Raw genomic sequence first — 13,108 nt, forward strand, 5'->3', positions numbered from 1 at the left:
TATCCCTCCACCAGACTTGCACCAGAGGATATCTGCCTTGTTGTAGGAAGCTCAAAGGTGGTCACAGTACTGCAGCTGTGTTCTCCCAAAGGGAATTATCATTTCCATAAACCTGCTGGTTCTGCTCCTTGCTAGTAAAGTCCATACAGGACACTGCATTTCTCTTACAGGCACATCTCTTTCCACAACGACATCTGCTGACTTGTGTTCACCTTACTGTCCACCACATCCCCAAGTCCTTTACTGAAAGGTTGTTTTCCATTTAGTCCATGACCCTGCCTGCACTGCTACATGGGGTTATTCCATCCCAGATGGAAGACCTGACACTTGGCTTTGCTGAACTTCAAGATGTTCCCATCAGTCAATTCCTCCAGCATGCTGCAGTTCCCCTGAATTACAACCCTGCCTTCCAGCATATGGACCACTTCCCCACTCGTTTAGTATAGTACATAGTATAGGATTAGACATAGGAGAGTAAAGATAAAAGCATGCCTTGAAAAAAATAACTTCTGAAGACAGACATCTGCTATCTTCATGGAGAAATCTGTTCCTGTGACTGTTTCCCAGCCAATATGTAATTGCAGACAGTAAGCAGAAGGGTTGGTGAGTTAAAACAACTTTTCACATGTAGATGACTTCCAGAACTTCCAGAGCAAATAGGGGAAAAAAGGTATGCAGTTGGAATAAGGTGAAGGCAAGTCTTTCCCCTTAACCTTAAATTCAAAACCATACACAGAGACAGTGTCACTTCCTTTCCAATATTCACATTTAACTCACTGATCAGTCACTACACTTCACATCGATCGTGGATTTTCTAGCTTAGATGTGCAAAGGTGCTAAGGAAACCCAGGGAAACATGAAATATTGGCTGAAAAAACCCAGAAACTTTAAAAAAATCCCTTCAAATTACAACAGTTGAACAATACAGGGTTTTGTTGCTTCATGCTTGCATCATGTATCTTAAGAATTTCAGATAAAAAATAAAAAAAATAAAAGCTTTAAAACATACCCAGCTCATTAGCCAGACCTTTTGAAAGACTTTTTCCTTGCTGAAACAAAAAGCTCTACTCCAGAAAGTTTCCAGGACTGGGCAAGATTAAAAGTGAGAACAGGAACAGGAAAAGGTGAGAACCTTTGAACAGGAAAAATTCTGAAGCATGAACACACAAGTCTACCCAAACTATTCTGCAGGTAGAGCATGTAAGGTTTCATAAAAGGTGTAGGTTACACATGCCTTTTCTCTACCAAGCTTCTCTGACAAACCAACAAAAACATGGAAGTGCAGAAGAAGACTTTGGTTTGGTCAGAAGTCCAGCGGGGAACCATTTGTTTGTACCATCCGCTTTTAGTTTTGTATGTGTGACACTTGCAATAGATGATAAATACCTGTAATTCCCCGATTCCAAACTCAGACAGCTCTGAGAGCAATAGCATCCTTCAGTACAAACAAATCTAAAAGATTACATTTTAAATCTTGCAAACTGTGATCCACAATGCTTCAGAACACCATTATGCTAAAAGAGCTCCTATACACCATAATTAAGTTTCTATTTAAGTTAAGAGATGCACAGACTGTTAAAATTAGCCAATTTTATTCAAATAATGTTGGATTGAACACATAATTACCTTTTCTCAAAAAAGTTACATATTTATGTGCTTTTTAGTCAAATGAAAACTGATTTTCCCCCCCTCTGCAGAAGTATTTCAATAGAAGCCAGAGTCTTGAGTAGCCCAGTTAGGTGCCTAAAGAACAAAAAAAAAAATAGGTATCAGTAAAAAAGAAATTACTACATTATCTGTTGGTTCCTGAAATTTATGAGAAATTATTAAGAAAATGATAATACTAACATATGGCTAAGAAGTGGAAATATTGTTAATCAGTGAAGGATATCCTATAAATTTAAAGCAAGCGTTGAAAGAGCAGAAATACATGCTGTAATTAAGATGTACAGTCTGAGTCCCCCAAATTAGTAGTTTCAAAAAGCAAAAGTTGTAGAAGATTCCAAACTAAATATAAAAATAATTTGGCAGTTACATTTTTTAAAGACCATGTTTCATGTGACTTTCCTTTAATAGAATAAACTAATCCATCACTGCTCATCCAACTTCCATCAATATTTCAGCCAAGTAGTGAGGAAGCCCAATAAAACTTTTAATATTTTATAAATTCTTTTAATGTGCAGTTTGGGTTTGGTTTTTGTTTTGTTTCAAGTATGCACAACTGGGTCCTTAGTGGACTTCAGTCATCCACCTTACACTGTTCTCCCATACTGTAAAATGGACAGAGGCAAAACTGGGTGATCTTGCCAACTTCCTTATTTTCACTAGTTCTATTTAAACCTCTGGTTTACTTTATTATATTCTCTAGTATTTCATTAAATGGGTTTAACAGGGTTTTGCAGAACTCCTCCTTCATGTTCCAGTCTTAAGCATCACTCACTGCTCCCTCAATGCTATATATACATCTACAGATACTTTCCAAGTACAACCTACTTGAAAAAAGTAATACAACTACTTTTACAATGTCACCCTTCAAAACCAGTCCTTGTCAGGTGGTGAACAAGACCATTTAAAAGAATTAGAGAATCAAATTATAACAGAAACACATCTAGTTCTGCGACAAAAAAAGGAATACCTAGTGATGATAAGAATGCAAGAAGAAAACAAGAATCATTGTCTAATGCTTACTATAAGAAAATAAGCCTTTTCAATTTAATATCTAGTGCCAGAACTAGAAGTAGATACATTTGATTAATTAAGGAACAGGTTAAGAATCATACTTAAAAAAAGATATCAGGAATTCAGAAGAATGTTACTTATACAAACCTCAGATCTTCCACTCTGATTCAATTTCTTTTCAATGTTCATAGCCAACATCTGACTACGAAAAGACAGGCTTTTTGTCTTTTCAATCACTTGTTGATAAGGTGAGACTGCGTTGTTGCCCATGACTACATGGCCCTAAAACACAGGAAAGAGACAGCAAATCTAACAATTACTCAGAAGGCATATGCCTTTAATTTAATGCTCTGCTTTCAGAGCTTTCACAAAACATCTCACACAACCAAAAAATAGTAAATGAAGTCCACTACACTTTCTGGGTAAAGAAAAAAAAAAACAACAAAACAGTAGAAATTAGAATTTGCTGTTTCTGAATAAGGTAAAATAAATTTAATGAAAACTCAACAAATTCTCTTGGATCTATTTATAGTCTTACCAGCTTTGAATCCAATTTGGCATCTAATCGTGCATTTCGAATTAGATTGACAATCCATCTTTCCGCTTCTTCAGGAGTCATATTTAGTTTATCTGCCAACATACTAAAAGATAACAGATAACCAGAAGGTGAAATAGAATCCATCTGATCTTGGTAAGCAGCAACCATCATTACAAAGAGAACAACTGAACTGCAAATGGTAAACATGACTAGAGACTATGGAATCCATGTTAAATCAACACAAAATTTATCACAGCCCAAGACTTGTATTCAATAAACACTACGTATCTGGGAAGCACACTTTGATTTGACTGAAATGACTTCAAATTTTACATACACACACTCCAGTACACCTCCCACCCCTGCTGCTTTACACTGAGACACTGTGAGCAAGGAATTAACGTCCTGAAAGCATGCACTAGTCATTCCGAACTACATCTTCTACATAAATCTTGACCCGCACAATTTTTATATATTCCTATTAAATCTTGCCTACATGAACATTCTGTGGAAAACTGTCAACTGAGTAATCTCACCACAACATAAAACAGCAACCATCATTACAAAGAGAACAACTGAACTGCAAATCCAGCCAGTAGTCAGGAAAGTTTAGACTCATTAGTCCAGGGAAGTTTCTCTCAGTAGATCATTTAGGAATAAACTTCACCTTGAAGTTTCAGGAAAAAGAGCCATGATACAGAGTTTGGTATAGAAGATGTGACAGATACACTATGCTAAAATTTCTTGCAATTTCAAGGAGGTATGATGAGAGAGGATTGAGAAAGGAAAACTCTTAATGAAATGAGCACTCTTGTCTAAGAATAATTCCTTCTGATGGTGTTTCCCGTGGCTTTCCAGCCCATTCCTTTAGCTTCCTGCTGGCATTTGGCTCATACAGGACATTCATAACACTCATTCTTCCATTAGCTTTCAGACTAAGGTAACAAACATGAGGTAAGGGCTACAGACATGACCAAAAAGCCAGCTGGCTATGCAGAGTTGCACAAGAGGTTAATTTCTCATCATTTTATAGCATCTTGCTTAAAAATACTTTTCTCCATCTGAGTTATTTCCCCCTTGATGATTATTAGCATCAAGTGAATACTTTACAATATATCAATTATTACCTCGTCTATCTAGCTAGACTACTTATACAGTCTTCTTTATAAAGTCTTCTCTCCTATATGCTCTTGATCTCTCACCCCTCTCCCAGCTATAACGGTAAATTCAATTTTTTTGTCACAAACACAAAGTGAGGTAAACAGAAAGAAAACCCCAAAGTAACTTAAAATACAGGACTTACACTGAACTCACATCAGTGAAACTACACAACAAACATGGAACAAAGTATTTGGAGTTTTGCAAAGCAAGAGAAAGTAAAATCCAGCCACAGTTGCTACTGTTCCACTAGAACTGTTATCTGTGTTTGAATCAGCAATTGTAGAGTTAAGGCAAACAAGTAAAGAGAACAGAAGATATTAGGGACATAATTTTTTGTGGAATTATCAGTCACCTAGGCAGAATAAGATAGATATTTCAACAGGAAGAAGCTACAAATTGCTTTACTACCTTTGAATCAGCGATGTTAAGCACCTGACTTGAAATGAAAGGGTTTCAAACTGAAAGAATATGGACTGAGGTGTATGTGCATCAGGGGAATTCTTGTATTTCTCTTTTAGAGGCATCAGCAGGCTTCAGACAAAATAACTCCTCCTCCAAATGACCACAAGAATGGCTACTGCTGCTACACTGGGGATACTAAGCAACCTACCTTTGGGATTAAAGTGTTGAACCTCTATCTTTGGAGATAGTCAAGAAACAACTAGACAACTTTAAGTAGCATAATGGAACACTGCAGTGGGTCCTGCTCAGAGCTGTAATTGGGTGCACAGGATTGAACCAGATGACTTCCAGGGGACCCTTCCAACTTGCAGCACCTAGATTTTGCTCTTTTCTTAACCTAAGGTCCCTGTGCACTTGGGAGGGGAATAGGGCACAGACTTCTAGAGAGCCATTCCAAGCCAGAAAATATAAAGTGCTTTATATCTCACCTAGCATATAATTCTACTTTTCCTGTTAAGTCTGAATGTTATTAGCTTAGCTTCTTCAGAGGTGGGCTTTTTAAAAAATTAAAACATGTTACATGAATAAATATACAGCATATATGCAGCTACATGACAGAAACGGCTTACTTCTATACAGGTATTTTTGCCTGCACAAGTACTTTAAAAACTTAAACTGTAGAATGAAAATAGAATCATAGAATGGTTTGGGTTGGAAGGGACCTTAAAGATCATCCAGTTCCAATCCCCCTGCCATCAGCAGGGACACCTTCCACTAGACCAGGTTGCTCAAAGCCTCATCCAACCTGGCCTTAAACACTTCCAGGGAGGGGGCATCCACAACTTCCCGGGCAACCTGTTCCAGTGTCTCACCACCCTCATAGTGAAGAATTTCTTCCTAATATCTAATCTAAACCTACCCTCTTTCAGCTTAAAGCCATTTCCCCTTGTTTTGTCATTAACTGCCCTTATGAAAAGTCCTTCCCCAGCTTTCTTGTAGGCCCCTTCAGGTACTGGAAGGCCTCTATAAGATCTCCCTGGAGCCTTCTCTTTTCCAGGCTGAACAGCCCCAACTCTCTCAGCCTGTCCTCACAGGAGAGGTGCTCCAGCCCTCAGATCATCCTGGTGGCCTCCTCTGGACTCATTCTAACATGTCCAGGTCTCTCTTGTGTTGGAGGCTCCAGAACTGGACGCAGTACTACAGGTGGGGCCTTACGAGAGCGGAGTAGAGGGGGAAGAGTGCAGTAGTATTTTTCATTAAAAACTTATGCTTGAATATGTGCAATATTCACAGTACTGAAAATAATTTATAGGAAACAGCAAGACATTATGGGGTTTTATATTCCCCAGAAAATTCATCTTGTAAGATAAATTTATTTAAATTTTTTCTTCCAAATACTTATTCAAAACCCTTTAATCCCTAAATGTCCAGTACTCTGTTTAAAGAGATTTTAGGTAAAGTATTATCCTCCTTATAGAAACAAACATAAGTATGGAAGTTCCCTTCACAGCATCTAGTTGAGTTTACTATCATGACTATGCTTAAAACACGATACACCACAGCTGACTAAAATGCTCAAATTCACTGTTTGCTTTTTACGTTGCACTCACTGACTATTTTAAGCTGATATAAAGGACAAAAAAACCCATTTTCCAATTGCATTGAAGACAAATGTGTCACACAGTGAAGACAGATTAAAAGTAATGAGAATTTCTGACCTTTCTGCAACTATACCTATCCATGAAAAAAATGTAATCCTTTCAATAAGCTGGTAAAACTCAGATAATTTTCTCTCAAATCCTTTTCTTTTGAAATCAAGCAGTGTTAAATCGCTTCCTCAGAGGACCAGACGCACACATTTCCTCTGGATACAAGCACTGGTAACAAGATTCCATTGAACTCGATCGATTTAACAGCCTTGGTTTCTGCTGTCTCAAGGATCTCTGCATCATTCTCTACTATTGAGATTTTTATAGCATTCAGAGTTCTTCAGTTCACTTTTTTTCCTTTTTAATTTAAGGGATGTGGAAATATGGGGAATGGGGGCAAAGGCCAAGTGGAAAGGGATCTCAAGCATGCATAACAACGTCTTCCTGCTTAGTCTGTACAATAGAGACATGGGAGCCAATTCATTTGAAAAGCCTGCTTTTACAACATTAATCTGAATAAACAACAGACATACTTGCTAATAAGAGCAGATGGATCACTCGCTTTGTGCCACAGGGAATAAGATGTACTGTCTTCTATTTAATTAATGAAAAAAACAATACAGTTCTAATAGTTTTCAAAGAACATACCCACAAGACAGACATGGGTATCTGTATCTAACAAATATAAATACATTTAAGCAATTGCCATATTTCCAATTTGTATTTATTTACTATTACCACTATATCAATATGTGCAGAACTGAGCTCCAAATTAAGACATCCAGACTTAGGTGACACTGGGTATTGAAGTTTCCATTATATCCAGTAGAGATCCAACTTGACACCATGAGAAAGTTTTAGCTTGAGAGCACTGTTTGTTTGGGGAGTGGTAGAGACAGGTTGTTTTAAAGTGAGCCACAAGAATTCAGTTTCAAAATACGATTGTTATAATTTAAGTATATTACATTACATAAAGCTAGAAAGACAAATATCCAATTAAATTTTACCTAATGATTTTCATTTCATCCGAAGCCTGAATATTTTACTACTAAAGTTTATGCTGTTTGTCAAACTGTCATCTGTGACTGATTTTTCTGTTATCTTAAGAAGTTATCTTACCCAATGCTGATACATTGATGGATGCGACAAAAAGTCTCAAATATAAAGAGACGGGCATTCTCAATGAAGTCCTCCAGGCATGCCACTAAGAAGAAATCATTCACAAGCACCTGCAAGTGTAAGGAGAAAGGGAACACTAAGAACAAACAAGAAGTAGTAATTTACTGGTAGACATCATCAATAATCAAGATCAGTCAACAGTCCATCTAAAAGAGTTCTTGGTACATTCCAAGATGTGGAGAAAAAGCTACAGATCTAGCAGAAGATTTCATTGTTTCACAGCTTGCTAAATTAAAATCACATGCTAACACAAACACCAAGATCTGACTCAAGAAGAGAACAAAGTCTACTGTTGTCATAATTGTACTGAAGATCCCTTCAACACGTAACATTTAACTCCCCCATCATACTGGAGGATTCTCCTCTCACTCTGCAGTTTGAGCAGCATTCTCCTTACCATGCAAGCCAGTTTACTTGGTAGAGCAAGTGTCTGTAAAATTCAGACTACAGGAACACCAGCCCTACACCTTCTGATTTACCCAATTAGGTGACTAATACTAATGAAAGGAAAGTCAAATCAGAGGCTGTAAGAATTGGTACTAATGTTCAGCTCTTAGAAATACTAACTTTTACAGGAGTCAACTCAGGTGTTAGGTATATTTAACCATTCCTAGTAGACTTTTTCCAAGAATATGCATTTAACTATCCTAATGTTATTTCTCATAACTATCCTATTGTTACTTCACATTTCATTTCACCATTACAATTCCAGGATACAGTATCTTTCACAACAAAAGGCAAATCCAAGCTTTTCTTGAAGCACTTCTCAAACACTAATGGAAAAGCTGAAGCACAGCCAAATGTATGATTACCTATCTTGTCCTAGAACTGCTTAAATATAGTCTTAAAGGTATATCCTTACCTCTGAGTCTTATTTGTTACAAAATAAGTTGTAAAAAAATCCCAAAACCACAAAAAAAAATGCACACATACTCATGAATTAAAGCTCAAAAACCACTGGCAATGGAATCAAATACCACTTCAAACAAATTAGCTGTCCACTGTGAACTTTAGAGATCTGATCTTAAAGGAAGGAAAGTCTAATAAAAGTTATAAACCTTACTGTTTCACATTCTCTCAGCTTCTTCTGTGCACCATCAAAATCAAAATTAACATACAAGCATTCCACAAACTCTGTGATAGGATCCCTGTATGTGTAGGACTCCTGTCAAAAAAATTAAGAACAGTATTAGGAATGAAGGCCACAAGATCATTTGAGTATTCCTTATATTCTTCAACCAAATTTTATATTGGAAACAAGTCCATACCTCATCTTAAATAAAATATTAAGTTAAACTTCCCAATTCCCCTTGTAAAAGCTGAGTACACATACACTTTTTTCTCCCCAATAGTAGGGTTAACTAACCAGAAGTGCAGTTTCACCTTCAGCATTTAGTGCTGCAATCTTCAGGTTAGAAAAATGTCAGAGACTAGAGCTGGTTCTCTACAAAACCTCCAAAATTTCTTAAAATACAGTAGAACAGATATTATTCCCAATTTCTGATTTCAAAGACTAGTCCAACACCAAATCCTTCATACTTCAAATTGAATGATCATTTGATTTACAGTGACAACATAGCTAATGCAAATAATGCTACCTTCTACGTACAAAATGCTTGAACTTATTTTGACATTACAAGAATTACTCAACTTTCTTAACTACAAAGAAGGAACAACACTTGATCTATATAAATCTGTGTATATTAAGGTGCAATTAAACATCCTCTGATACTTGTCTAATCCACATTTTAAAACAGCTTAACTCTGTCAATATTTGCTTTAGCATACAAATAGATCAGCAGGTTAAGAGAACTCAGATTTTTTTTTTTTATAGAAGTTATTTTTCCTTCCCCAAAGAACTGTATTTACAGTATCACTGTTTAGGTTTAAAATTCAGTTTTACAGGCAAAGGTTTTTTAATATCAAAATTGTACTCGTTAACCATATAGTTAACATCTACTATATAAACCAGTCTTAACCAAACCACCTTTCGAATTTTCCTGTGTGGACATGTCACTAGTTATCCTGCCTGAATTGCTTTCAAATCTATAAAACCTCTACCACTTTATGATTTAATATAATGAACCACACAGAGTAGAAGGGTACTAGGAAAAAAAAATCTGTTATCAAAGATAACCAAAAACCCAGTGTTGGTTTCAAAACCAAAGCCACCAGAGTTGGTATTCCCAAAGGGACCATCCTAGTGATCCTTTTTTAATTCATATCAATTGTACAAGATAAAATGAAAGCAAAAAAGTTATAAAATGTTACTTTACTTCACATACTAGAATTTCTTTACATTAGAAGTTCAATGCTAAAATAAGGTTTTAGCTTAAGATAAAAGACGAGTCTACAACTAGTCTATAGCTTCTTAAGCTACTCCTTTTGTGAACACTAATGCTTAAGAACAGCTTAAGACACTTAAAATTTGATCTTTGCCATTGATTGTGCTTTGCATAGGTAGTTACATCAATGCTCAAAGTGGATATAATCGATTGCTAGCCTGTAATAACTGCCCTGTCACATATATAGTTTATTATTCACAATATATCTTAAGTGTTTGAAGCATGGTGGCTTGTATACAAGTTGCATGCTGATTCCAGATAAAGATCTTTGCTGTAATCCCCTTCATTGCTGTCAAACACAATTCTTTTATTGTTCTTGTCCGTGTCTACATTCTCATATAACTGTGAGAACAGAAGCATTTTCAAGAAAATGCACATGAACACCAAACAACGCACACAGCTCAGTGGTTTTGAAATGCAAACAAGATCCTTTATTCATATAACAATTCTTTGCAGCAATGGCTAAAAAGAAGAATGGGATCCAAAGCCATTTCACATATCTTGCTGAATTTTCTCCATTTAATCATACAGAAAAAAGCAAAATTCAGTGCATGTTCTGTTTTACTCACTGCTTCTTCACATGAAATGAAGAAAAAAAATTATTCTGTCCTCTTACCAATTGACACACTTTTTACTTCACAGTTAAAAATCAGTTTAACGAGAGAAACTGAGCACTAAAATATAAGTAGAAATCCTAAACCAGGTATACTATTAAAAGAAAGTTACTATGAAGTCTCAGTAAAAAAGGACAGAAAGTATCAGGTGTTTCAGTCCTTACCTGCTGAATAACCTTGACTAGATCTTTCAGCACTTGTCTACGTTTTCTAACATCCTTATTTGTTATGACTGCAGTAGTCAGATATCTGAGGATATGTGGGCACATTGTCTGAATTGCATTGAGATATCTAAAAAGAAAAAATCCAGATAAAGCAATTTTACATCAAAACAGTATTCACGATAAATAGCTTATGTACCTTTTATCCAATACAATACCAGGGCTTATGACTGACCATTTACCCAACTACAGAAGAATGACTTTTGTTAACCTTGTGATAACCTTTGGGACAGGAAGAAGAGGGAGGGAAGTAAGAGGAAGAGAAGACAGCAGTGAGCTAGGGAGAGAAGGAAAGGAGCCAGCACTACAGAACAGTCCATGTGCTAAATACAGCTCAACACGGGCCTAAGCTGTCAGCTACACTGATTTCGCAAGAGGGGTTTGCACAGGCACGCAGAACCACAGGAAGTCCTTGCCATCCAAGGCATCCTATGCCATCCATATTGCCATCCAAGCCTGCAACTTTCCTATACAGAACCACAGGAAGTCCTTCTTCATATTGCCATCCAAGCCTGCAACTTTCCTATTCAACTCTCCAATAAATTAGCCCATATTTACAAGTGAGAAGTATACATTAAAATTAAAAAAACCTCAAACACATACATTACAAAACAAAAAGGAGGCAAAAAAGCCCACTACAAATTACCAGTCTACTGGGATCATCATGGAAAAAATTCAATTGCTTTTCTTTAGTACTCTTCTATTCTAATAGATTATATCCAACCAGGTACTAGAAGGAGAAGAAAACTTCTAATTCCTTACTGTTAAGCTGTTCTAGACTCCTGGATCTACATATAAGAAAGTCAGTCCTCTCACAAATGGCTACAGTGTTTCAATCTTCATTTTTATTCTTCTCAGGTTTTCCTTAAGAACCCTTCTTAAAAAAACGGTTGTAAAATAAAAATAAAAAAAACCAGAACAATACCTTCCCCTAAAGACCTAAAAGATGTGTTAGAGTTGGTATTCTAGCAAAACCCATTATCCCATCCCTGCCAAGCACCAGAAAAAAGAGCCAGTTCTTTTTCTTTCACCACCCCTTCTCCTTGAATGAGAAGTATAACCATCAATAAAAGTAGGTTATACACAAAAATTAAAAATAAAAGGTTTGGAAAAAAAATATTCAGAGTGTTAGTGCCTTTAGAACTTCTGAAACAGCACTGGACTGAAAAATAATCTACAAGCTTGCATATTCACCACCTGCTTTCATTTTGATTTAAAGACCTCAACATAGCACAACACAACTTACTGTGGTTGATAGAGAAAAAGGTCAATGATATTGTCTCTTCCTTTAGGATGATTAAAAAACACGAACAAAGACCAGTGGATGAGCCATGTTCTTTGCTGAAGAGATTGCAGAGGAGAGCTGACAGACTAAAAAAACCATAATATTAGTTTAAGTCAAATAAAACACAGAAAGTCTGCATGAATACTAATACATGGAAATCTATAATTGTTGAAAAATTTGTTATTTTCCACTGGCTTTTTGTAGCAGTTATCACTCTTGGGCTGAGTTTGGCACCCAGCTTTTTAACCTGTCATCTGTTAAAGTTAAATCTGCTAAAAGTTATAAAAAAAGATAAGCTTTCCAATATTATACTCCAAATTGTTTGCTGAAATTTGTATTGTCATAGCAAGAGCATAGATTTTAGTTCTCCAGTGACCACCATACTAAGCTATTACTTCCTTTTTAATCCTGAATTTTGTTTCCTGTATTCCCTCTTCAGATGCAATCTCAGGAACTACTTGACTTTCTTAGCTTTTTGGTTTTTCTTTCTCTCTAAAGCCTCACAAGAGTTTTTTTGCCGTACACTCTCAGACAATGATGAAACATCACAATCACTTTCAGCCAAGAAATAAGAATGTAACTATCTTAATTTAAACCATTTGATACTGCACAAACAAGGATTTGGCTCTAAGTATCTGTTATTGGCTCCAAATTTCAGCTGCAATTCAAATAGGCTGTAAAGTAAAATGTTGAGAACAAACTGACACAGCAAGTAATAATCATTTCAAAAAGCATGACAACTAACTGTCTTGGAGTCTGATGAATAAGTCAAATTTAATAGTCTATTATAACCATTCAGGTTCAAAAAGATGAGGAAATTAGAGAAGAAAATTTGTTAACATTAGTTATTCGCCACATAGATAAAGAAAACAAAAAAACCCCAAAAAACCCAAAACAAACCAAAATGCCAAGCACCTTTTCAAGATTCTAGTTCAGGAGAGTAAAACTCTCCTATTTCAGACATGGCCATTGAAGCCCTATGAAGACTGAGAAGTCCTTCATCACTTCAGTTGCTCTGAATTAGTACTGCACCCT

General features: G+C 36.2%; 1 protein-coding gene across 1 annotated transcript in view; it reads right to left on the bottom strand.

The window, feature by feature from the left end:
* Positions 1-1,575: 1,575 nt before the first annotated feature.
* The window catches only part of EIF3E (eukaryotic translation initiation factor 3 subunit E), an 18,754-nt gene continuing 7,221 nt past the window's right edge, over positions 1,576-13,108 (bottom strand). The window contains exons 5-11 of the mRNA XM_029086600.1: positions 12,035-12,159; positions 10,732-10,858; positions 8,672-8,773; positions 7,549-7,658; positions 3,218-3,320; positions 2,827-2,961; positions 1,576-1,743 (exon numbers count right to left, since the gene is read on the bottom strand). Of these exons, the coding sequence (XP_028942433.1) occupies positions 1,705-1,743; positions 2,827-2,961; positions 3,218-3,320; positions 7,549-7,658; positions 8,672-8,773; positions 10,732-10,858; positions 12,035-12,159 (741 nt within the window). The 3' untranslated portion in view covers positions 1,576-1,704. The remainder of the gene's footprint in view (positions 1,744-2,826; positions 2,962-3,217; positions 3,321-7,548; positions 7,659-8,671; positions 8,774-10,731; positions 10,859-12,034; positions 12,160-13,108) is intronic.

The sequence above is a fragment of the Antrostomus carolinensis genome, unplaced genomic scaffold, assembly GCF_000700745.2.
Source record: "Antrostomus carolinensis isolate BGI_N321 unplaced genomic scaffold, ASM70074v2 scaffold14658, whole genome shotgun sequence".
Taxonomy (NCBI): domain Eukaryota; kingdom Metazoa; phylum Chordata; class Aves; order Caprimulgiformes; family Caprimulgidae; genus Antrostomus; species Antrostomus carolinensis.